The sequence below is a fragment of the Ptychodera flava genome, chromosome 4 (genome assembly GCF_041260155.1).
Source record: "Ptychodera flava strain L36383 chromosome 4, AS_Pfla_20210202, whole genome shotgun sequence".
NCBI classification, from domain to species: domain Eukaryota; kingdom Metazoa; phylum Hemichordata; class Enteropneusta; family Ptychoderidae; genus Ptychodera; species Ptychodera flava.
Genome location: NC_091931.1, coordinates 26,992,412 through 27,015,610, shown reverse-complemented (window position 1 = coordinate 27,015,610; position 23,199 = coordinate 26,992,412). Strand labels below are relative to the sequence as shown.

Here is a 23,199-nt window from a genome sequence, read left to right as displayed (position 1 = left end):
GGGGGGACTTGAAAATCTTTAATCATAAAGAGGGGAGGGACTTGAAAATTTTTGAGGATATTGAGGGGGATCTGAAAAAAATAAGATTTCAATCAGGATTCCTCCAGCCCCCCCCCCCCCAACCGTTATTTGTGAACGCAGCCTTATTTTCCGGAAACCATATTCAAAAATCGGTGTCACCGTTTTACATTTCAAGATATATTGCAAAACTGTTGAGTCATGAGTTGCCTACCCTAATGGACTTATAAGTCACCATTCAATTAACTTTGATACAGTACAAACAATTGAAGGTGTTAGAGAAGCATACAAATTTACCGAGTGAGTGAGCACGAGATGAACGTTTATAATTTTTTTTTTTCAATAAATTTTGCAAACTGCCTAACAGGCTCAGAAAACAGGTATTATAGCTTATCTGTGATAGGTTTACCACAAAGTGTGTCCAGAATTGTTCTAATGTACATACGTCGTGGCTGTTGGTATTGTTGGCATTCAAATATAAAGTGACATTCATCCTCCTTTTTATGTGATCACTGTTTTTCTGTTTTACAACATGAAGTCTACGTTTAAGAAAAAATGTGTCAAAACAGCGCCTCCTTCCCTGGACGAGACATACACACATACACACACATACACCGGAAAAAAATCCATCCCTTTCCAAAATCAGGCCAGTTTTATTTCGAGGGGGATTTCAAAATCATATCAAGTCCGAAGGGGCATTAGAAGAAATTTTGAGCTTGTTAGGGGAGGCATTTAATTTGTAAAAATAAGAGGAACTTTTATTGGATCCTCCCTCCAGAGGTATTTGTCACGTGCAGCATATAGTCCACGAGCTTCAAAATGAGCACCACCAAATCGTAGCCAAAAAAAATTGAGAGCTCGCATATCAGTCATCGAGCTGCATATAGATGTATCTGTGGACAAGTCAACCTAGCACATATACTTGAATGCAGGTGGATGGTGAGTCCTCTTTCATTTCAGTGCAATTTGCAACCATTCAATTCAGTCAAAAAGTAATTAGCTGCGAATGTTAATGACTTTTCCTATTGAGACTGTCTAGGTCAAAATCGACGGTGGTTTCGTTTAATGTGAATAAAATTCGTTAAGAGATAAAAGCTTCAACCATAGACCTACGAGAAAAACATTTTTTCTCGAGGGTCTATGCTACACTGGGGAAAATCTCAACGTCTTGTTTTCTTGAGAGTTTCTCGGACATTCAGATCAACAAATGTTTATTTTTTTGCGGACGAATGAACATAAATTTGCAAAATTTATTTCACGATCCAATACTGTGGTGACATCACGAGACAAACTATAAGACATTGGTTTTCGAAAACCAACAGGAACCCGAAAAAGTATAACTAAAAAGACTTTATCCCAAAAATTATCATGAAAAAGTGCAGTTATCAAGGCACTAGCTCTGGAAAACCTGAAAACAGCACTGTTTATTGAAACACTGTGAATGTATATGGAATATCTGACATGTTGTTATGGGTTTTCTAATGAGAACAGAGGCGTGACAACCATTTCGTAACACCATCGTTGCAAATGTCAATTACGAATAGCCATAGTAACCTTGGACAATAGGTGTTCAGGGACTATATCACTTCGGTCATGTATGTAAATTGTAAAATTGTATTTCCCAACATATTGGGAGGTATATATGAAGGATTTATAATCATATAATAATTATTTTGCAGGGGTCTATGCCCGCAAAATACCCTTTGCTAGCGCAGATAAGAAGCCCATATGCATTCCAAGGAGATTGCACGCGTAGATGTTTGCGTGGTGTTTTTTTCATTTCGTATTGTGCCAATAGCGGGACGCACACATCCATCCCGTCAGAATAATTAAAAGTAACATCTCCAAACACTGAATTCAACTTGATAAATGCATCTATTGTGACGTAACACATATGCCCCACATTTTATGCATGATTTTATGGCGTCACTCCAATGTAAGCTTAATGTGTTTATAAATCAATCAATCAATCGGTAAAACTTTATATAGCCCTAAAAATCCAAAAAAGCGTCACTATATGGTTAGACCACACTGTATATTCTAGAGAGCAGATGGGTTTTAATTTTTGTTTGAAAGTTTCCAAGCTGGTTGGATTTCTGATGTCAAGTGGGAGTGAGTTCCTTAAATTTAGTTGCAATGTAAGAAAAGACAAGTCCTCCATATGTGTGACGCATTTATAGGTTGTATAGCTGTCAACACTTTCTTATTTGCAGACCTAAGTGTATGAGTGGGTGTATAAGGCTGGAGCTGCATGTAGGTGTCTTGTTGTAGATAGCCTTGAGCAGAATTTTGTAGTAAAATCCACAGGGGACCCAGTAATCTGGTTGTTGTAGTTTGTATTGTTGTTTATATTTATATTAGTCGTGCTGTTGTTGTTGTTGATCAATAAAATTCAACGAACATAACTATTTGTGTTGTTGTTGTTGTTTCAAACGTAATGCAGATGTCATAAGAAACAGTATAGGTACCCTATCATTATTTGACCCAATGCATATGCAAGTCTTCTCCAAACCTACGCCCTCTTCACATATAAAGAGAGTGTCCGTTGACGTTGATTATTCTTATATGTCAGAATTTTAAAAAATCCCTGATAACTTTCAAGTTTCCTGGTTCTTCCGTATCATGTGTTGTTCTTGTGATCTTATGTACAAGTATATTTCACTGTCATGAGCGTCATTTGACCAAAACTCTTCTTCGAGTACATCAGAGTCGGAGCTATCTCTATTTTATATTGCCGATATGCAGTTACAGTGACATTGCAGTACCAAGGCAGTATACAACTGTGTTCTTGTTCTACTCCCTACAGAATGTTTAACTGTCTAGTATTCAGCTTGCCAGCACAGCCTGTGTATGTGTACCACACATATTTATCATTGACAAATGACTTTCGGTCTGGACTCTAATTCAATTGCGATGTTGTGCTAATGTTCTGAGTAAGAGTCATTGCATGACTGTATCTAATGCAATATAATATTATTCAATACACATGAACAATATTTATATTTGATTGAAAATGCGTGAACTTGTCTATACTTTCTTTGTTACTGAAATACTAGTTTAATTTTAATACTTTGCTCTAACCAAAATGAAGTTTTTCGATCGATTTTCATTTTAGTCAGTCAAGTCATTTCAAAAGTGCCCCGAGTACATTGAGAGTTTATTGAAATTGAAAACAATTTAAAAAGTAAGGCACATTTTAAAAGTGCCCTGACCCAAAGTCATCAATCAGACACACTTTATGCATCGTCTCGTTTTTATGACATTTACGCAATAATACATTTTCTTAGAAATGAATACGATTTTAGGGATATACAATAATCGATGTGTTTATTTTTGTTTTGTTCAATGAAAACAATATTTTGATTTTTATATAGTATTCTACCATTTTGTTAAATTTAAAGGGACATAAGCTGTAACTTGTGGTAAGTTTTTTAGTATTCTGCTTCTGTATATCAACTACCGTGTCTGACCCTTGCTGAAATTTTAAGTATTCTTTTTGTCAACACAGCTTGTATGTGTGTAGTGATCATTGTTTATTGTTTACAAATGAATTCTAGTCCGGACTTGAATACAGTTTTCAACAATAACAATGTAGATTATACTCATATAGGTTGTGTTGATATGCTAAATACTTGGTAATAACAGTTTAGGGATTCAATGCAGAAAGTGTAGGGAAACCACAAAACAAAAGTTCTAAAAAAATAGCCAAAAGATACAGCTTATGGAGTTTTAAGATGTAAAATTTCGATTTCACTATACTTTCGTTATAATTACTCTCATCCAGTAATCCCAATTTAGTTCAAATCGTGTTTATATGTAACTACATTTAATGTAATCATAATTACTTCGCTTGAACCCCAAGTGGAGCACATCAGCCGAAAATTTTCGGTAAATACTTCAAAATAGAATTAAAACAATTAAATAAAATAGTATTTATGTATTGGTGCTGAGAACAAATATGTGACAGCCATTCGAAAAGCCCGGCGTCGATCGTCCACATATCATCACACGGGGACACAGGTCCGTGGCGTTGCCGTGTAGTATACATTGAGAGAAGGGGTTAGGGTTAACCCTAACCCCTTCTCTCTAAAAAATAGTATGCATGTACACTGGCAACTCCGGACACCTGTGCACGGGGATAGCGGGCAGTATGTTCATTTATTATGGTAAATATCTGTTACGTATTACAGATTATTTTATAATACACACTTGAACTCTATCAGAGTGTGCCCATTATAGCTACCCCTCACAGCTCGTTATTTTTAGCAGCTACAAGACGTAACGAGTTGCTAACGAGTTGTTCAGTCAGGTGACCGTGTTAAGGATTGAGGTGGGCAAACGTAACCTTTGAAATACTACACAGCGAGTATCGCGAGTAGTTAGAAGGTAGCTATAATATGCACAAATTGACACATTTCTTGCTTGCATTATAAAAAAGAACGCTATGATTTATTTATTTATATCATTTATTTACCATAAAATTTATCATGAAAGTGTCACTGAGCTTATAGTTATCCTATGTGCGTGGTATAACCGACAATAGAACTTCAACACGTACGTACATACTCCGACTCCTTATAATACCTTTATTATACATAAATTGTCTATTAATTATACATTTTTCAACAGTAATATTAGCTATATTTAATAATCATTATGAAGATATGTTGTCGGGAGAAAAAATAATGCCTGGAGAGTCTTCTACATGTATGGCGTGGCTATGGAAGTGGGTAGATTGCTACTATAAATAACAACTCTTGCAGATTTTCCTGTTTCTTTGTTAGTAAGCGCCTAAGGGACAGATATTGAGACTCTATTTTGAAACACTTTTCTGGCCTACTGTTTGTTAGGGTTTATTTTAAAGCTCTTGGAGAAAGAAAAAAAAAATTCACCGTCTCAGTTTTTGGAAAATCGAAAACTTAATCCCCCCCCCCCCGAGTAAACTCAGGGATGGCGGCCATTTCGAATATCGGTATGTAATTGCTTATATTTGTTTTTCTGGTACGAAACTTTTCATAGTGACCCATGATTTTTATTCTTGATTTCTTACGAGATTTGTTGAAATTTCACTTATAACTTGGAAAAGTTTTGGTAAAAGTTTAAGGCATTTGAGGCCCAAACCATACCGTTGGTCGCGCTTTGTGTTTGCGCATGTCTAAAACGTCTGCCGTGTCGATGTAATTACCTTGGGGACAGCCAATGGTACACAGACTAGACGTACTAAGGCGTTAGCCAACTCAAATGACTTGCATTTAGTAATGGAAGGACGCACAATTGTATAAAGTTGTAACTTTCTTGAAACTTTCACAGAAGGAAAAAAAATTATTTCTGAAAAAATATTCAAAAAGCGATTTCAATGTGCTAGGTGGCAAGATTATGAAGAATTCGAAGGTATCACTGTAATCACATTGATTTCTTTACAGGAGAACCTACGACTCAATGGTTTTCCTCGTGTCTTTCATGAGTATATGCCATATCGTGCATCCTACTGCTCGTTTGACAAAACAAATTGTTTCTTCACACTTCTAAAATCGATTTTTAAGAAAAATTTCAGAAATCTAAGCCGAAAGGAAACTGCAGTCCCTCAGCCTTCACGTTCCTACATCTTCGAGGACTGGAATTTGTTATAAACTATTGCTGCAGAGAATCAAATGATACGATGTACTTCTATAGACCCACTGTGCATCCGAGTCAAAAACGTGAGAAGCGAACACATGTTTTTGTTATCATAGTTGAATCTACTCGCTGCTACCCACGATTGACTTGTGCATTTACACGTATAAAGAAAATGGCAATATGTTTACGTTTTCACAGTAAACTCCTCTGGGACCACTAGGTGCGAGTCAACGGGACCTACAGCTTACATCGTAACTACTGATCGATGACACTTTGTGTGGGAATTTAACAAATAACATACAGTGTACATTGGATTTACCTGCAAATTAATATGATGTTTGGGCTTCAGCTCACATGATCGTAATCACCAGTTTATGAAAATTTGTGCGGGTATTTAAAAATTTTGAACACGTCATCATTAATTTGTATTTGATTTTATCATCTGATACATATGATTGGGTTTTTTTGTCATTCCACTTTCTTTTCATTATTAATTTCACAATTAATACCATTTGAAAACAAAGCAAAATACCATAAACTCATACTGTAATTATTTCAGTGTCATCCATGGTACATACCACAGGTGTTCGCAACATTGCTTTGACAGTTGACTCAAGGCAGAAAGCCGTGAGTGTGAGGCCGAAGTTCGAGTCTTGGTAATAGCTCAGTTGTACAATGTACAAAAACCAATGTTGGTGAGTACGCAAATATGAAAACATTGTAATTTTCTTTACAATTAATATGCTGAAGATAGCAGTGGGGAGACAAGAAATATCATGATAAAAATGCGTGTGTTCACGTCTTTCGTTTTAGATACATCGTTAAGAAATACGCCATACCCTTTGATTTTTGGCAATTCACGCTACTATCTGTATGACATTCAACCCTCAAAGGTGTAGAGGGCAGTCCGTTGGTGGAGGGAGTGTGATGGGCGTTAAAAAGAGACCCTTGTCAATGTCTGGTTCTCACAGTAGATCATATCATGGATGTAAAAAAAAATTTTACATCCATGATCATATGTTATAATCATATCATTAACACTTTGTCAACCCTTTACTGTCTATGCTTCTACTAAGATAGAGCACTGTCCCTCCACCGACGGGACTGTACATGGAGGTACACTTTTGAGTCTACCGGTAGGTTTATGCACATACAGTAGAGCTGCGGACTGTCTATGGTTCATGATTTCGGAACATGTAATAATTATTATCTCGGATGAATCATTATTTCGATTAAAATACCTTCATGGATGGACCGGAAAAATGGGCGACGGTTGGGCATTCAGTGCGGAGGGCTATCGTGACATTTTAGCGACCCTCTATGAACATATTGCACTGTAAAATTAACCCTTTGAATGCTGAATTTTTTCCCACCAAAATTTTAGTGCAAAATTTCCCAATTTTACGAATTTTCTGTAATTCTTTTGAAAAATTTGGACCAAATGGACAGCACGTTTCATAGACGCAAGTTTTGGGTCAATTTTTTTGGAAAAATCTGAAAACAATGTTTGGACCTGAAAAAATTGTCTGGGTTATATTTTATGAAGGTGACAAAAATAGACTTTGGCACTCAAGGGTTAATTTACCGAAATGTGTATCATGTCACGGTTATTCTCTAGTAGGGGTAGTGACAAGTGGGATGCAATATCACTGCAAGCACGTGCTGCAAGAAAATACAGGACAGTTTTGCAGGGAGCTGTGGAGTATTGTAGTCACTGCATTACCGACATGGGGTTACGTGTACCTCCATGATACATCATGTGTATTTGATGATCAGGTAGCTGTATGCGAATATATGGGGAGTGAGTCTCAGAAAGATTTTAAAATTTGACGTTAAAATAACTTCATTTGGTGACGCAGGGAGCTTGGAACAATTGTCGAGCGTGGAAACGTTTGCGTAACCCCCTCTTTGTTTATGATTTTAGTATCCCCCTTACTGACATAATTTTTGAATGATTCTCTGACCTCCGGTCACATTTATGACGACTACCTTATTCAGGTATCACATTCCTGAACTTTCCCCGTTTTACGAACTGTTTATGAAAAAAGTAAATGCACACATTTTTGCCCTACAAAGTTTTAAACTTTTTTTTGTTCTATTAGACCCATTGAACGTAGCTGAAAGTGCTGCTAGCTTCTGTTGGCGGAACCAGGGTACCTCCACACAAGAACCGTGGTGGAACAAGCACACGATGAGCTGCAACTTGACGGACATGTTTTTTTTTGAAAAAGATGACAACACAGTCCCAAATAAAACAAATCTATATAACTGTGAATGCGTTAAAATTACAATGCAACTTGTCTGAAAAAACAAAAAAATCCAGTTGTTTAACTACAAAGATCATCATATAAATGCATTCAGGATGCATTCTTCTCGGATCCTCCAAGTCTTACAAGGCTTGAGAACTTTGTGATAAAATCCTCAGCTTTGTTCATCATCTTATAAATGAAATATAATGTATTCATCCATTGGCAAAGATAATATTCTAATTGCATAACATAGGATTGAAGGGAAACTTTAATCCCATCAAGAGTAGGCCTAACCGAATTTCGAATATTCCAAACTGTGTATTTTACAAAGGAAGTAATACAGTAAATAATGTCAGATGTTGCATTATTATCATTTTCGATTCCTGCAATTGCTAATCTTTTGATATTGATATTGTTATCAAAGTTGTATTTTCTGACAAAGAAAGAAATACATTTCTGCCAGATTTCTTTTACATATTTACACTCAAATAAGATGTGTTATAGTGTTTCTTCTTGGCCACAAACATGGCATTTCCCATCAACACGATTGGAATTTTTGGAAAATTGGATCGTCATATTTTTCATATTTCTCAAAAGTGTTAAGCTTAGGTGCCCTATAGATGAATGTTGCAATATTACAAATTACTGATAAAAAACAAGTGTGTAACTTAAAAAGAAAAGTAGATGAGGATACATCTGCAGATTAAATCGATATTACTTCACCATCTAATTATGCCAAATTAGTTCCAATCGTGTTCATCACTTATTGAAAGTTTTGTTGACGGACGTGCTAATTTGTATTTTTCGGGAATTGCGCTCTCTGGAGGTTGCTCATCTTTATCAAACTAGAACGAAAGGTAATCATCTTTAATATGTAGAGTGCGCTGTTGTGGGTCCTGGTACTTTCCTGTTTATCGGTCCTTGCATGCTTGTTTCCGGGCCTCGGCCAGGGGAACCGGAACCAGGGAACGAACAGCAGCAGCGATGGCATGAGGTCATTTGCACATGCGCTGTGCATACATAATAAACAACCAGGAGGACAGCCAGACAGAACAAGCAGTTTCTTGGAAATATCCGGCGGCAGAGAACGTTTTTTGTACCGCAAAGACAAGAAATTTGTACAAAATAGGCGAAATACACGGATCAACAAAGGTGGGTAGAGTTTTAAAAATATCCTTTGAATTAAAGATGTTCGGTGTGAAGTTATTTCAAAAGACGAGAGTAGTACTAGGCTACTACTAGTAGTACCGTGCACTTAGTGACATTTGTGACGTGCATTATGAATATAAATACCGGACATAAGTCTGCGAGCTGTACTGTGGTGTATAGATGCATGTATTTCAAATATCTTTGAGCTAAACTTTCTCCCAAAGTATTCTCAAAACCCACCACATCGCAGGATATAAATGATTGGCGTCGCGAAACACGACGCGGTCTCTTTCAGTTCACAACACTGAATATTTGACGTTTACCATATCGTACGATACATGTGTTCGTTTGTTTGTTAATGTTGTCAATAGCTGTGTTATATTGACAGAGCATTTTCCATTCACCTAAAGGTTTCTGCACAAAGACTAAAGGGGGAAGTAGCAACCGTGAATATACCCTTCTCTCACTACCGGAATGGTGTAGTGTCGGAATTCTGACAGTTTTTCGCTATCACAGATACTGAAACAATGAAACTAGGGTGATCTATCCAGGTGCACTACTACGCTCTGTTGTTGTATTTTAAAGTTCAACTTCAAGTCATGGAGCCGCAGAGTAGTGATTCAGGTAATGTGGTTTCGAATAACATAGCTCACTGGTTTAGATTAGTTTCGTGTTCGTCCATGCAGAGAGGTCAAGAATGTGAACATTTAGCAAGATTCAGAAATGCAGGCAAATATTGAAGTTGTAAATTTACATATTACAGGTACAACATGAAGTTGCAAATTTACTTTTTAGTATTTACCTTTCTAGAAGTTTAACTTGTTGATGACTGCTGCTTGGTACAATATCCTGACAGTTTGGACTCACTCTTTCCAGATGAATTACAACATAGAATGTGAGACTGAGAATAGGCAAAATGTGAAATAATTAAAGTAAATGATTTGATAATGATGTATTGTATCTAAGTCAACTGCAGCAGGACTTGCAAATCGTAACTTACTCTGCACAGTCAACATATTGCCTTACTTTACAATCCACCTTTACAAGTATAGTATCATATTGTTCCCAACATTTCAATAAAATAGTAATGTTGTGTAAAATTGCAAAGGCATTCGCCATTCCACATCGATGGATTTATTGTTGTTCCGTGGTAATTCTTAGCTACCTCTACTTCAGTCACTTCTTCAAAAAATGACTGATATGCTACAAATTAGACAGTACAAGTGTTGGTAGTGCAATAGTCAAAGTTTTGACAGACCCAAGGCAAGTGAATTTTCAACAACCTTAGAAAGATTTCAGCATGCCTCTAACAAAATTCCCAAGGTGTGATGTCAAAATACACTGGTATAATTGCTGACCTCAGTGATGCTTACTGGCCAGCTATCTCTAATAACATTGTACAGGATTTATATCTCTGCTCTAATTCTCTGCAACTTGGTTCAAGCATTCCGTTTGAAAATAATGAAAAGATGACTAAAAGTGACCAGGCTCTATTTTAATACCAGTAATGTTAATTTTATGATACTACTAAGAGACGGTCTGGAAGGGAGAAAATCTCACGAGATGGCACAACAATAGCAATGGCTAAGGTGTCTCAAGCAAACATGACCATATGGGGTAGATGCACTACATGTGTACCGTGAAGGTCATTTTTACATGTGACATCTTGCAATGTGTGGCCTTAAATGGATTCTGGAATTGGAAGGTACAAACATGTTGCTTTGCTGTGAATCATGTCAGTGAAATCTACAGTGCATTCGGCGCAATACTTGTTTGGTTAAAATATTCTTTAGTGTCCAAGGTCAATTTCCAGTGATGTCTTTCTCCAGAAAGGGAAAGTTTGTGTTGAACTCCATTTGTTTCAACATTGAAGAATTCTGTCACACTGTTTACAAGGTATTTAAACATATAGATTTTAACAATCTGATTAAAATTCAATATAGCAATTGGTCGGTCTTTTACGCTTTCATATTGTGGCCTCTATTTCAGTGGTCCTCCCGTCACTAATGAAGGGAGGGCCGCAGAAAAAGGACCACAATACGAAAGCGTAAAAAACTGACCAATCGCTATATTGGATTTTAATCAGATTGAGATTTAACCCTTTTCCTGCCAGACAGTAATAACTGTATCACTTTCCCATCAGCCAAGTCAGTAAAAAGCGGTATTGAGCCAAAACATGACGTACTTTAACCCACTTGGCTTAGTATTTTATAGCATCTTTTGTCTAAAAAAATCAACTTTACTGTATTATGTTTTCAACAGCCTTCAGATGTACAGTATTATATTAAAATACATCATATTGAATACGTTGTGTTTCATTAATTTCAACCATCTTGACCTGGTGGTGAAATATGGACTTGGCAGGAAAAGGGTTAAAATGGATGTAAATTCTGTCATGAACACATCTGTGTAATTTCATGTAAACATTGGAAGCAAGGTACAATTCTAAAAGATTTGTTCAGAAAAACATTTTCCTTGGAAAATCCCATCACAGTGACACATTTGAACTGTAAATTTTGTATAATGTTGCTTCTACAAGCTAAAACAGCACATCATGACAGTGTAAATGGGCATCCCGTGAAATTCTCGTCAGATGTCCTTCTAGTCTAGCCAGCATTGTAATTAACTTCAATGTCCTGAGGCCACTGTCATTGTTTGTCGCACTTGTTTTCTCCATAGAACCTGCACTGCCTGCTCAGCTACCACACTGTTGTTCCCCAGTGTGTGTCAAACAATAAAAAATTATATTTGGAAGTTAGTAGTCTAGAAAGACTTTTAGTACAGTGTAAGGCCTTCAGTTTAATTGTCAATAAAACTCATTGATCAGCTGTCTTCAGGAGGCACCTGATTTTGAGAGCTCACGTTGTTGTGTTACCTTAGGCCAATTCAAAAGATGTGTCATGACAGTACAAAACAGGATATTTGTCATAAGTTGCTGATTACATTATGCTAAATAGCGTGTACTTGTTCTTAAAGACACGAACATCATGCGTCAGTTTGAATTTGTGGATATGCACCAACATCCCTTTATAAATTATCTTTCTCGTGCCTAATGAATATTTCAGGAGGGTCAAAGGTCAATGAAAAGAGCTGATGACTCATCAGATCCGTTTTGAATCCATTTTATCCATCAGCTGATTTGCATGCCTGCCATGACTGATAACTATATAAGAAGGTTACATGATACTGTCTGTTTATAGGGAGTACATACCTGTATAATTTTATGAAACAGCTGTTTCATGTTCCAGAAACATTTTCCTTGTGATACATTTGTCTTCAATAGCTGTATGATGGCACTTGGAACATTTTATTTGTTCATCTTTGTTTTACACAGTCTCCACAGTACTGATTGTTAAACTAATGTACAGATAGTTGTCTAAGTTGTGTAACATGAAGTAAACAGAACTGTGAAATGTTCTGCTCTTGCTGAACCCTTTGAGTGCGGTAAATGTTCCCGCCAAAATTTTTGTGCAAAATTTTGCCAATTTTTAATGAGATTTTTGTAATTTTTTGACAGTTTTGGATTAAATGGACATTATGTTTCATTGGCTACAGTTTTTGATCAAAATTTGGAAAAATCTGAAAAAAAAATTGTCTTGATTACACTCTATAAAGGTGGCAAAAATTGACTTTGGTGTTCAAAGGGTTAAACAGCCGAAACTGGACAGCTATTGAATTTTACTCCTAAGTTTCTGATACCGTTCTAGTTCAAATTTCCCATGGTCAAGTCAGTGCTGGCTATAGTATTGATAGTGTGTCATGTATAATGCAAAGATTCTGGCAGATTTCATGGAGGCATGACATGGAACACTTACAGTACAGTATTTCAAGGGGTGCCAGTTTTGTTTTACAATCCTGAGTGCGAGAGTTGCAGTCACATATAAGGTTCCCACATTTTGGATTTGCAGTTTTAGATGTTTTTTAAAGCATCTTTTTGAAGACACACAAAGTGTAAAACCCATGTGTGTGTCTGAAACAAATTCGTCTATCTTCCCTATCTAATAAAGCTATAAACCATTCTGCCAATTCACTATGCTATGCAGAACCATCAGGCCATCTCTGACGTTTGAGGGTAGAATTAAAAAGGTCCAAAGTGGCAATTCATTGTAGTGAAACAGTCTGAACCACTAATCCTATCAAATCCTGTCAGAAAGTATCGCTTCCCCATCTGCCAAATCAGTTGAAAGTGATGTTAAGCCAACTCTATACATATTTTCAACTACTTGGCATGGTACATTATTGTACGTTTGGTCACTAAAATCATATTTACACTATCTAGATATTCAGGGGCTTTCAAATATTCTTGGTTTTTTAAAATGTGACATGTAGGACGTGTTACACCTCACTGGTTTTGGCTGACTTGACCTGATGGTGACCTATGAACTTGGCAGGACAAGGGTTCAACTTCCATTCACCATTTATGATGATGAGTAACAATGCACATACAAATTTTCACTGGCACTTCATTTTACAATTACCACACAAGTAGTCGCAGTTCCTTCTGACATATGCTGGTTGAGTTTGGCAAGATAATGGCAAGACTTGCACAAACAAATAATTTCTCTCAATCGTATAGATTTTGGCCTTTCCCAGCAGCAAGCAGTTGACGAGAACGCATCACTCTGCATACTTCTGGAAATTATCCTAAACAGTCCTCGCAGTAGTGGTAAAGTAATTCATTGAACAGAGTGACAGTTTAGACTTTTAGTTTCATAATAATAGTCAATCAACAGGAAGAGTCACAGTCCTGATATCTAGTAAGGGAAGTATATGAAAATAACTCACTGAAAGTGTGATATTTGAATATTTTCATTTCTGTTGGAAAATTTTTAACAGTCCATAAAAAGGACGACATTGATACCTGCCAGGTGTCTAGACGTTAATACCAGCAGTATTGATGGGAAAAGGATCTGGTAATTGTGTGACGTCAGTAAAGTTCAAACCATTTAATAACAGAATGTAAAACGCAAGCGTATTTTTGGATTTTTTCTCATCTTCCAAAAATGTACCGGTACGTGTATCAGTGTACACAGTGGTAAAATTAGCCCTCCATCTCTGGTTCTGCCAGCTGGTCAGCATCTCATTAAATACCTAGCATGCAATGTTCAGTGTCTGATGTCACCCAGCCATGCCTACTGTCATCTTCATGATGAAAACCTGCTTGTTGTGAAATGGAAACAGCGCATATCCGTGCCATATAATAAATGTCTTTTAAAGTTTGACGTTTTCTGTTCGATCTTTGATCACAGACATGCCAGGGAGGCCAAAGCATATGTTCTTACGGTGCAGATGGAAATTTTATCAGTGTTTTATGTATGAACCATTTCATCAATATTTCTTTGTCTAGCGGTCTGACTTTGTTATGGCAAATAAAAGAGTTCTGTTGCACCAAAATTTGATATTGAAGGGTTCGTGTGTGTGTTCAGGCTCATTTTGAAGTTAATGTACACAGTATACTACCTTCACAATTATTTCATCTTGAAGGATTCAAAGGATTTTCCTTTTTCAAAAGAACTAAGCTACAAAAAATACTCTTAGTTTTGACGATACTCTCTTTCTCTTTGACAGTCTCGAATGATTTGATGAATATGAGCAAAAGACGTTTGACATAGCAAACAAAGAAAACCAGTAGACACAATTTCAGCTTCAGGCTCATTGTGTGACATTGAAATCCCCAATTCATGTCCATAGACAAATTAGTCTCTGGGGCAGTAGTATTTTGCATGTCTCCATGATACAATGACTAGGGATAATAATTCATTTATAAATATGTTGGCAGACTGGTGTCAAATTAATTGTCTTGATCAAACAGTGTAATGACTCAGCATATTATCGCTGCAGACGCAGACATACTTTCATAACAATTCAAATATTACGGTCTCTTGTGCATAATAGCCATAAGCGTCGGTGCTATACAAAGTTTTATGAATGCAAGAAGTTGTCGGATGGAAATGTGTGTGGAGGAAAGACAAAATTTTTATTTTCTGTCAGGGAGGAAATATAGAAATATATATTACTGGTAATGGTGTTTCTGCTTTACAGTTACTGTTTTTAGTTTGTTACATATCCGTCATTCTTTGAAGAATTTTTTTATGTGTAGAGACTGTTTCCCCTAACTTTGAAATATTCATGTAAATTTTACCGGTATATCATAAGTGATTGTTTTTTTTGAGTGATTCATTGAGTTAAAGTGGCTAGTATAAGAGAGACATCCCTTTGATACAAAGTGAAAGGGGTTTTACTTGGAATCCCCAGCTGTGTACTCTTTCCTAATCCTGACCTAATGACTCCCTAGGTTACTAGTCATGACTTAAATTGCTGTGTGTATCTGCCTAATCTTCTCTCTTATCCTGAATTGAGATCCAGACTTTTGCCAAATTTCAGTATCATTCCACTTGCTGATGTACAGGATAGACATTGAGGTTTTATCTCACTGTGTAATGAGGAACACCCTGTTGCAAATTGGAACGGTACAGGGAAATCAGAAAGGGGCTCTGTAATAACACCTTGAGTGCCAAAGTAAATTTTTGTCGCCTTCATAAAATTTATCCCAGTCACTTTTTTTCAGATTTTTTGCCAAAATTTTGATAAAAAATGAAGCTAATGAAATTTGATGTCCAGTTGGGTCCAAAATTATCAAAAAATTTACAGAAAAATTCATAAAAATTAGTAAAATGTTGCATTGAAATTCTTGTGGGAAAATTACCGTCAGTACTGAAAGGGTAAAATTATACACAAAATAACATATTTCTATAGAGTTGTAAGTAATCATCAGAGCCAGCATCCTAAACTCATCAGAATTCCGGTTTCATTTTGTGAAAATTTACCAATAAGCAAAATTGGTACTGCTTACTACCATAGACTCTCGAGAGTCTATGTTACTACAGAAAATATGACACTGATAAAAAAAGTCTTGATTGCAAATTCTGTAGTTCTGGTGTCATTACGGTAATTGATTTGTTAAGTATAAGTCCATATTTCTCATGTCATTTGCAAAGGGTTATGACTTTCTAATCAGCCAAATTATATTTAAATCCACAGGGTCAGCAAATATCATCCAATTTATTGTACTGTACACAATCACATCTTTTCTTTGAGTGGAGAAACGGATTTTAAAAGGTAGATTGCATCATGAAAGCAAAAGATGTAAACTTTTGATCAAACTTTCTTCAGTGAAACTTTCAACCTTGCTCTCACCAAATCAAGAAATAAAAATGAGGGGTCACTGTACAAAGTATGATATCGGAGTAACAAATTACCTGACATTCACTTGGATTTGAAATCCCAAATAGCCACCATCCCTGTACTAACACCATGAGGAAAAAATACAATTTTAGATTTTCAAAAAAATCTGACAGTGAAAATTTTTCTTACTCGAAGAGCTTTGAAATGAGCCCCTACAAGTGGTAGATCAGAAAAGAATTGTAAGAATTTGAGAGAGTGAATATCTGCCCCCGAGGCACATTCTACCTTAAAGCCAGATTAATTTCCAAAACATAAGAGTTATGCTTGGCAAGCTGAAGTAAGTTGATGGTGTCTCTTCTTGTAGGTAATATCTGATTGTAAAATAGTCATCCTTTAAGATATGAAGGGCCTCATTTAATTGCATTTTAGTCAAGAGAGAACTGTGATGAGACATCACTTTGACGACTCCTCTTATTGAGTGATGGAGCCGGTAAGTGTCGCCATTCACAAGGTCGTCTGCAACCTGAGCAAGTGGGTGGGCAGTTTGGAGAAAAAGCCTACTGTTAGTGCTAATCACTATCTGAGGAAATGGCCGTTTTTATGACTGGTACAGATATACAGTTTCCTTTTTTTTTACAAAGATGGTTGTAAAGGCAGCTATTGTGAGGTCTTTTATTTGTTATGTTGGTGATGGAAGTTGTGAAGCACTCTGATGTAGCCGGCACCTTTATGGCTGTGTTGTTGAATTCTATATGACAGCAATCAAAGATGTGATAACCAGGGGGGCTTTTTGTCATAAATCAAATGCTCACAAATCTTGCCATTGCTAAACAGCATAACACACATTTTACTATGCTTTGAGTCAAGTTCAAGGCCAATGGAGCTAATTTTAAATATCTATTTTGTGACGTGGAAAAGTAAATATTTATCAGCAGTTTTATTAAATTTGTAAATATTTTGTCAACACTTGTAAATATTTGTTTTACATTGTTTTCAAACTCTTACAAATGAAGGATACAACTGCAAGAGAATTTTCAAATTGTCCGGCAAAATGGAAAACTACTAAATGTGCATGAAAGATTGCAACCAAATCTTACAGCAATGAATACATGTATGTACAAAATAGAATTTTGAAATTAGTGTGGAAGAAGCCAATGGTGTACATGTGTACCATGCTGATTACACGTTGAACAAGTTCCAAATTGTGATGGGTGCATTGCACAGGGTTCTACTTTTAGCAGTATAAAAACTGAAGGCTGTATTGTTGACACTGGTAACACGATACCTCTCATTCTGAGGACATATAACTGTGACCCGGTCTGCCCTTTCTGTGGTTCTGTTCCTGTTTTTTCCCTGGGACTTCCTTCCTGAACTTGAATTTGATCAGACTTGACCTTCAGGTCAGTCCTTGTGCATACAGTGACATGAAGTGTTGTAAATTGAATTGTATTGCTTATGGTCTGATAAGGTATTTACATATGGGTTAATCAATAATACATGAATATGCCCTCCACAAAAACAATTGACTTTGCCAGTATAGTATGTCGTGTAATCAACAGTTTAACCATTGTTTTCACAATTATAACTGTAGACTGTACACTGTATATAATTACCAAACATAAAGGATTCTCAAATTTCGGTATCCCGATACAACAGAACTTGAGAAACTGTAGGGGAATTGGTCTGGTTACATAGTGTTGTTGTAATTGGCCCAGCAGACTGACATGTTCACATTAAACGGCCAATCAGAGGTAGGATTTCTGTTTGTAGTAGTCTGCTGATCTGGCACAAGATCTCTTTCAGTTCCCGATCACTGTGAGTGTGAGGCCAAATATGATATTGTAACTCCCTGGTTCAATGGCTGTGTGTACAGTAGTGAATTCCCAACATCTGCTGGGATGAACAGGTGTACCTGAAAGCCGCTTGATTTATATCCCTTACTTCGTCGTTTTAACTGGTATAAGATGATAAGAAGATTATTGTATGGTCAGTAGCTCTAATTTTTGTCAGTTTTTACTACATGTCTAACCTCTATACCATGACTTCAGTTTCTTCAATTTTGTAATACATTTTGTGTAGGTTTTTTGAGATGCCCAGTATTCAGATTGCCTGGTTATCTTATACCTGTAATACCTGAGTACTGAATTGGTGTTTCTGTATGACAACTGAATAATGCACAAAAATTGAACAGCCATTCAATTCGACAATATTTTGTTGACAAACTCTCTTGAAATTCCAATCCCAAAGTCTAACTATCATATCCACAGCTGGCTTCAGCGTGAATGTGACCACTTCTCAAAATACCAAAAAATTACCACTATGGACACTTGTAGTCTTAGAACATGACTGACATGTGATAACGGTTGCAGAGTGGGTTTTGCATTCAACGAGTTCCCTTTAATTCATGGGCAAAGTACCACAAAAGTTGTCAATCATTATTTTTCAGTGTGGTAGTTAGGCCTATGTACACAGCAGTTGGGCAAAGAATTGCTCAACAAGTTTGTTTGGAAGTTGGCTTGTCTAGTCTTCCATGTGTCATCCTTGTTTGCGCAGATTGTAAAGTTCACAAGGTCAATGCTGCCAACTAAGTAGTGATCTTTTAAACTTCCTGGAACTCAAAACTAAACAAAAACATGAAAAGGTTAAATTACAGGAGGCAGTACATGTGCCATGGGGCATATGATTGAACTGCTGACCTTTGAACACACGAGAAGTTGGTGTGTTGTGCTTCCTGATACAGCTTCATAGAAACTTACTGCTTTAGCAAATAAATAATTTCATGAAGTTTGAAGTGTCTAGAGATAATCTTTAACAGACTGACAGTAATATAGCTAGTGCAGAAGTATGTACAAAGCTTGTATTAGCTTTTTCAGTGTTATTTTCAAATCCACAATAGGACTGTAATTCAGATAATGGCTTTTTTGTCTACATGTCCAGTGTACTATTGTAGGATGATACTGAGCCTCAGAGGCCACTAAAAATAATTTTTTGCCTCTAATGCAAGCCCCATAGCTGAGTTGATTTCAACCCATATTGCTGTGTGGCTGGTCTTATAGTGACAGGAATAGGGAATGGAATATAAGATTGAAGAACAAATTGAACTGACCAACTTGACCTAGAATAAATTGTTGACTCGCCGCAGAAAGTAATTTTCTCAAGGTGAGAGAAATTGCATGTATCACTGGAATTTCAACAGCATGTCTAATACCTTAGCAACAGTGAATCCTATGTGAAACATTCTTGCTGAAGTGTTGGTTGGTACCATGGTAGGTTCAAATTACTCAATCAGCAGGGCCTGATACTTCTCAGATTTTCCCATCATCATGAATATATGTACTGGGGTATTACTGATTCACGTGTCATAGTGCTTTCTCTTTCTCTCTGATTGAACAACAACGGCAGTGCACTGGCATTGTAATTTTGTTGTGAAACCAGCTTACCTAACTGAAGTTAAAAACTGCACATTTTGAATAAACTGTCCTGTTATTAAAAACAACATAAAATGAGCATTCCAACAGATTTTTACCACTCTGTACTGAAACGCTGTCAAACATTAACTTAAGTTTGTAGAGCTCCCATTCCAAAGAAGAACTCTCAATTGTTAATATGTATCACTGGTTTTCCAAAGATCTTGCCAAATATTGCATCTTCTTTCTTAGTTAAGATATTTTTTTATATACAGTCATCACAGATTACATGTAACATCGCCTGCTGAAATAATCTCAAACATTGGCAATGTATGACATGAACATCATAGACTCATACACTGTACAGTAACAGTGAGGCTATGCTTTCAATACATGTACACATTAGCACACTCCTGTTCAGTATTAAACCGGCTCAGCACCTGGAATCAACCAGATTTGTTCAGTTTTAGAGAAATTTTAGACATTCATGTTCTGTTCAGTGAAAGTACAGTTAAACTGTACCCTAAGGGAATCAGTGTTGCATAGGGAAGTAGCATGAACTTAAAATTGCTAAGACTGAGGGCACATAGTTTGGTAGAAATTTTGTTTTGGACTGGGGAAGTTTAGTGTAAAATAGTTGTGGTCATGCTCTCTGAACTGGCTGATAACCTTCATCAACTTTATAATAATGTTTTGAACATCAACAAGTACTTATAGTCTATTAAGCCTAGATTCCAGTCCCTATAGTATGCATTTCCTGAAATTGCTTTGCATCGGTCATCAATGTAATTTTTTGTGTCCCATGTTTTTTTGAACGCTGTCATCATGAATCTGTCGTGAATGTTGTTTGTTATGTTACTTGAGAGAGAGATAGAGAGAGATCAGTCGGTCTTTGAAGTGTTATTCAGCTTTGACTGCCTCTCATTTTCAGCAAAATTTTGGATAATTTTGGTTTTATTGATTTGTGTTTTAATTAACATTACTGGTACACCACTTGACCAGGTACTGTATTGGTATACTATCAGTATCAAAACCAGGAAATGCTGGTAATAACAATAAAAACCAGGAAATGTTGGTCAACACTGTAAATCATGTCTTCTATTTATGATGCTTAATGTATCAACATAGTGCACCCTTGATTCTACATAGAGTTCATACCTGTATACATGTATCATGGATGATAAAATGTACACATTGCAAAGGGACATCATCATGGTTTGATCGAAAACCCTTTCATTCCTCCTCTAAATGAAAGTTTTGGGAAGTGAGTAAATCTAATGACGAAATTTTTATTTTAACTTCCCCAAAATGATTCTGAATTACGTTGTTCAATTTTACAATGAACATTTCTTGACAAAATCTGAATGGGATTTTGGTATCATGAGTATTCACAATTTCCATGGTGTAATTTTGGCATATTATGAAAATTTGCACACAGTGATTTAAATAAAGCCTTTTCCTCGGATCAGTATTGAGTTTTTTGTTTGTCATGCACATTTTAATCATCCATGGCTTCTGACCAAGACAAAATACAGACTCTGCCTAAATCAAAGGAGCAAAAACATATTACATATCTTCACAAATAATTCATTAATTATTCCTTGATTTGGTGGTTCTGTAATGCTTTGTGCCATGTCTATGTTGAAAAAAAGGAGAAGTGACTGTAATTACGTCAATGCAAATCATTCACAAGAAGTGCATTTTGTAAGGTTCAAGCTGAGAACACAAACAGCGCTTCCTTGCATGGCCTCAGCCTGAATCGATCATTGTATTGAAGTTCACATGAGGTCATTGAAGTGATGCCTTACACTGCAACTAAGTGGCAGCAATCACAATCAACCACACAGAACACTAGTCAGTGAAAGTTTAGGGTCATGGACAGTCTGTGTGCATTCACACAGGATTATGCCTAATTTGAGTGCTTTCTCTCCCTCAGAACTCAACTCTGCTGGGACTCCGCAGTTCCCCGGAGGTTCTGTTAAATACCCGATGAAAAGATGCATTTTTCGTGTGTGTACATACTTACTGTTAAAAGGATGAAATCTTTCTTTAGTGCAGCATGAATTAAAGAAATCAGTTCCCAATTTGGTACCCTTGAGATTTCAAAGTCAGTGGAATAGTATAACGTGAATTAAATTACAAGCTGAGTTCTCTTTTGTGTCAATTCTTCAGTTCATCCCTATGAGTATGTATGTACATGTTGGTCAAAACAATCTATTTGAAATATTGGAAAAGGTGTATGGCTAGAGGTTTGTGTACCCTGAGCTGAGATTGTGATGGAGAAAACATTTGCCAAAGGAAAGGTAGTCAACATTAATTTCGATTTGTGTACATGTAATTTGTTCATTTTATGTGTTCAGGTTCACAAAACAGCTGTATTAGAAAGACTGGAGTTTTCTATCAATTGCTGTAATATTTTGATGTGTAAACTGGTATGTAGGTACTTGTGAATTGAAATATTTTTCAAATCCTGTTGATTTCTATTTGTTTCCCTATGACCAGCAAATTATTTTTAATAAAAAATAACTAGTGAAATGCCCTCTTCAAATGACATCAGTGACACTGTGTGTTGATGTACACAGAGTGAAGCATGTTTAATTTGGAGCATTCATGTTATAGTCTGAGAAAATGTAGAAATTGAAATGAAGTTTTCACAAATTGTGACATGAGAGTGAGACTTGCTTGCTGTGAATCTATTGCCCGTGAGGATTTCATGGTAGAAAAGAACAATAGACTTTATTTCTCTGATGACATCTGATAATCCAAATATAATGCAACGTCTAGCCGCTTTTACTTTTCGCACTATGAAAGTGAGAAAGGAGATAAATGATAATCAATTATTCTGAGCGTTTGTAAATATCATTTTCCTGTCAAATTTTTGTATATATTGATGCTATGTTAAGTATGTTGGGCCGATGGTCTAGAACTACTGAATAAAGACCCACAGTATAGAACAATAGACTGTTCCATTGTATGCAAATGACAGCTAGCTGGCCCTCACCATCATCAGAGCAGACAGGAAAATGGTTTAATCTTAGGCTGCTGCACTGTCTATGGTTCAACGTACATGCGCTGATAACATTTCCATCTTTATTTAAGTGTGCATGCAGTGAAAAGCTTCTTATTCTACCACAGTCAATATTGAGTTATCTCACCCTGTGTGGTTTCAATTGATCCAACTGTTAGTCAGAGTAGTCAGGTTACTGTAAAATTATAAAGAAATCACCTCTGTTGATGTTTGGCCAGGCATGAATGTAAAGAAACATCCGTCAATTCAGGGTGGTACATATAATTAGTACGTCTCTTATCTGTAGTTTGGGATCTAACTTTTGTCTGGACGCAAATCTGAGTCTTGTGGATGTGTGTGTTACTTGCCTTCAGGGTAATGTTATTCATCATCCCAGGCCTGCATTTTCCACGGATGTATCTGACTAATGCACAGAGAGACAGCTGTGATGCCTTGCTGATACACAGTCACACTGTCAGCTGTGATAAAAGTACAGTGTTTGGAGAAATGGTACTGCTGGTTTGGTGTTTTCTTTTTTGTGGATGAATGGAGGCTGTATTACTTTTAG

At 36.5% G+C, this 23,199-nt stretch overlaps 1 protein-coding gene across 1 annotated transcript in view; it reads left to right on the top strand.

The window, feature by feature from the left end:
- Positions 1-8,901: 8,901 nt before the first annotated feature.
- Positions 8,902-23,199, top strand: part of LOC139131328 (protein furry homolog-like) — a 105,538-nt gene continuing 91,240 nt past the window's right edge. Inside the window, 2 exon segments of the mRNA XM_070697337.1 lie at positions 8,902-9,035; positions 9,443-9,656. Coding sequence (XP_070553438.1) covers positions 9,632-9,656 — 25 coding nt within the window. The 5' untranslated portion in view covers positions 8,902-9,035; positions 9,443-9,631.